The 1344-nt window shown below is 58.7% G+C and overlaps 1 protein-coding gene across 1 annotated transcript in view; it reads right to left on the bottom strand.

Moving 5' to 3' along the window:
- The window catches only part of EMH_0028470 (uncharacterized protein), a gene marked incomplete at both ends in the record, with an annotated part of 9035 nt that overhangs the window by 4551 nt on the left and 3140 nt on the right, over nt 1-1344 (bottom strand). The window contains 2 exon segments of the mRNA XM_013494157.1: nt 136-399; nt 449-1055. Of these exon segments, the coding sequence (XP_013349611.1) occupies nt 136-399; nt 449-1055 (871 nt within the window).

Below are 1344 nucleotides of genomic sequence, written 5' to 3'. Positions count from 1 at the left end.
AGCAGCAGCAGCAGCAGCAGCAGCAGTAGCAGCAGCAGCAGCAGTAGCAGCAGCAGCAGCAGCAGTAGCATACCTCCCCCTAGCCCCAGCAGCAACGATAAACCTTTTGTCAGAGCTCCACACAAAGTCAAACACCTGAACGTCAACACCGAAACACTCAGCTGCTGCTGCTGCTGCTGCTGCTGTTGCTGCTCCTGCTGCCTCTCTCTCTCCTGCTGCTGCTGCTGCTGCTGCTGCTGCGTGGGGTACCATTCCTCGGTGAGTGCCACAGAAGCAGCAACAGAGGCAATAGCAGCAGCAGCAAAAGCAGCAGCAGCAAACACAGAGGGAGCAGCAGCCAGGACAGCAGCACGAACACCAGCAGCAGCAGCAGCAGCAGCAGCAGCAGCAGCAGCTGACCTGAGGAAGAGACGATTGGGGGGTTCTGAGTGTCTTAACGAGCTCCCACCGCTCCGCGTACACCGTAGCACCAACTGCAGCAGCAAAGTCTTCTTGCTCTTCCTGCTCCTGCTGCTGCTCCTGCTGCTGCTGCTGCTGCTGCTGCTGCTGCTGCTGCTGGCTTAAGAAACTTCTTTCAGGGGGAGGGTGGTGAGAGAGGCGCAGAAAGGGGCAGAGGCAGCAGCCCGGGTTCGCAGCTGTCTGTACACCTGGTTTCTTTGCTGTTCCTTTTGCTGCTGCTGCTGCTGCTGCTGCAGCAGCAGATGGCTTGGTGCCGTCTGCTGCTGCTGCTTTTGCTGCTCCCTTGCTGCCCTTCAGCTTGCCTTGAGGGGGCGATGATTGGGATGCAGCAGCAGCTGCAGCTGCAGCAGCAGCAGCAGCCGGATTTGCTGCTGTCTTAGCTGCATTTGGTGTACCTTGTGGCTTCACTGCACCCGCACCTTGCTGCTGCTGCTGCTGCTGCTGCTGCTGCTGCGAAGCACCTGGTGGGGGAGACGCAAGCCGGAGCTTTCTTGCTGCTGCTGTTTTGGTTTTGCTGCTGCTGCTGCTGCTGCTGTTCGTGCTGAGGCTGTACACATGAATCTCCCCGCTGCTGTCGCAGGTAGCTAGGAGCTCCCCTGCATATTGCACACGCAGCAGCAGCAGCAGCAGCAGCAGCAGTGGATACTGCAGCAAAGGAAAAGCCAGTTGCACCTGCTGCTGCTACGTCTATAACACCAGCAGCAACAGCAGCAGCAGAGGAGCTGCTGCTGCTTCTTTCAAACTCAATAACTAATGCCAGCTGCTGCTGCTACGCCTGCTGCAGCTGCTGCTGCTGCTGCAGCAGCAGCAGTAAGAGCAGCAACCCCAGCAGCAGCAACAGCAGCAGCAGCAGCAGCCGCAGTAGCAGTAACAGCAGCAGCAACC

The sequence above is a fragment of the Eimeria mitis genome, genomic scaffold (assembly GCF_000499745.2).
Source record: "Eimeria mitis Houghton genomic scaffold, Emh_scaff1057, whole genome shotgun sequence".
Classification (NCBI taxonomy): domain Eukaryota; phylum Apicomplexa; class Conoidasida; order Eucoccidiorida; family Eimeriidae; genus Eimeria; species Eimeria mitis.
The sequence above is the reverse complement of the archived record's forward strand: the minus strand, read 5'-3'. Positions and strand labels throughout refer to the sequence as shown.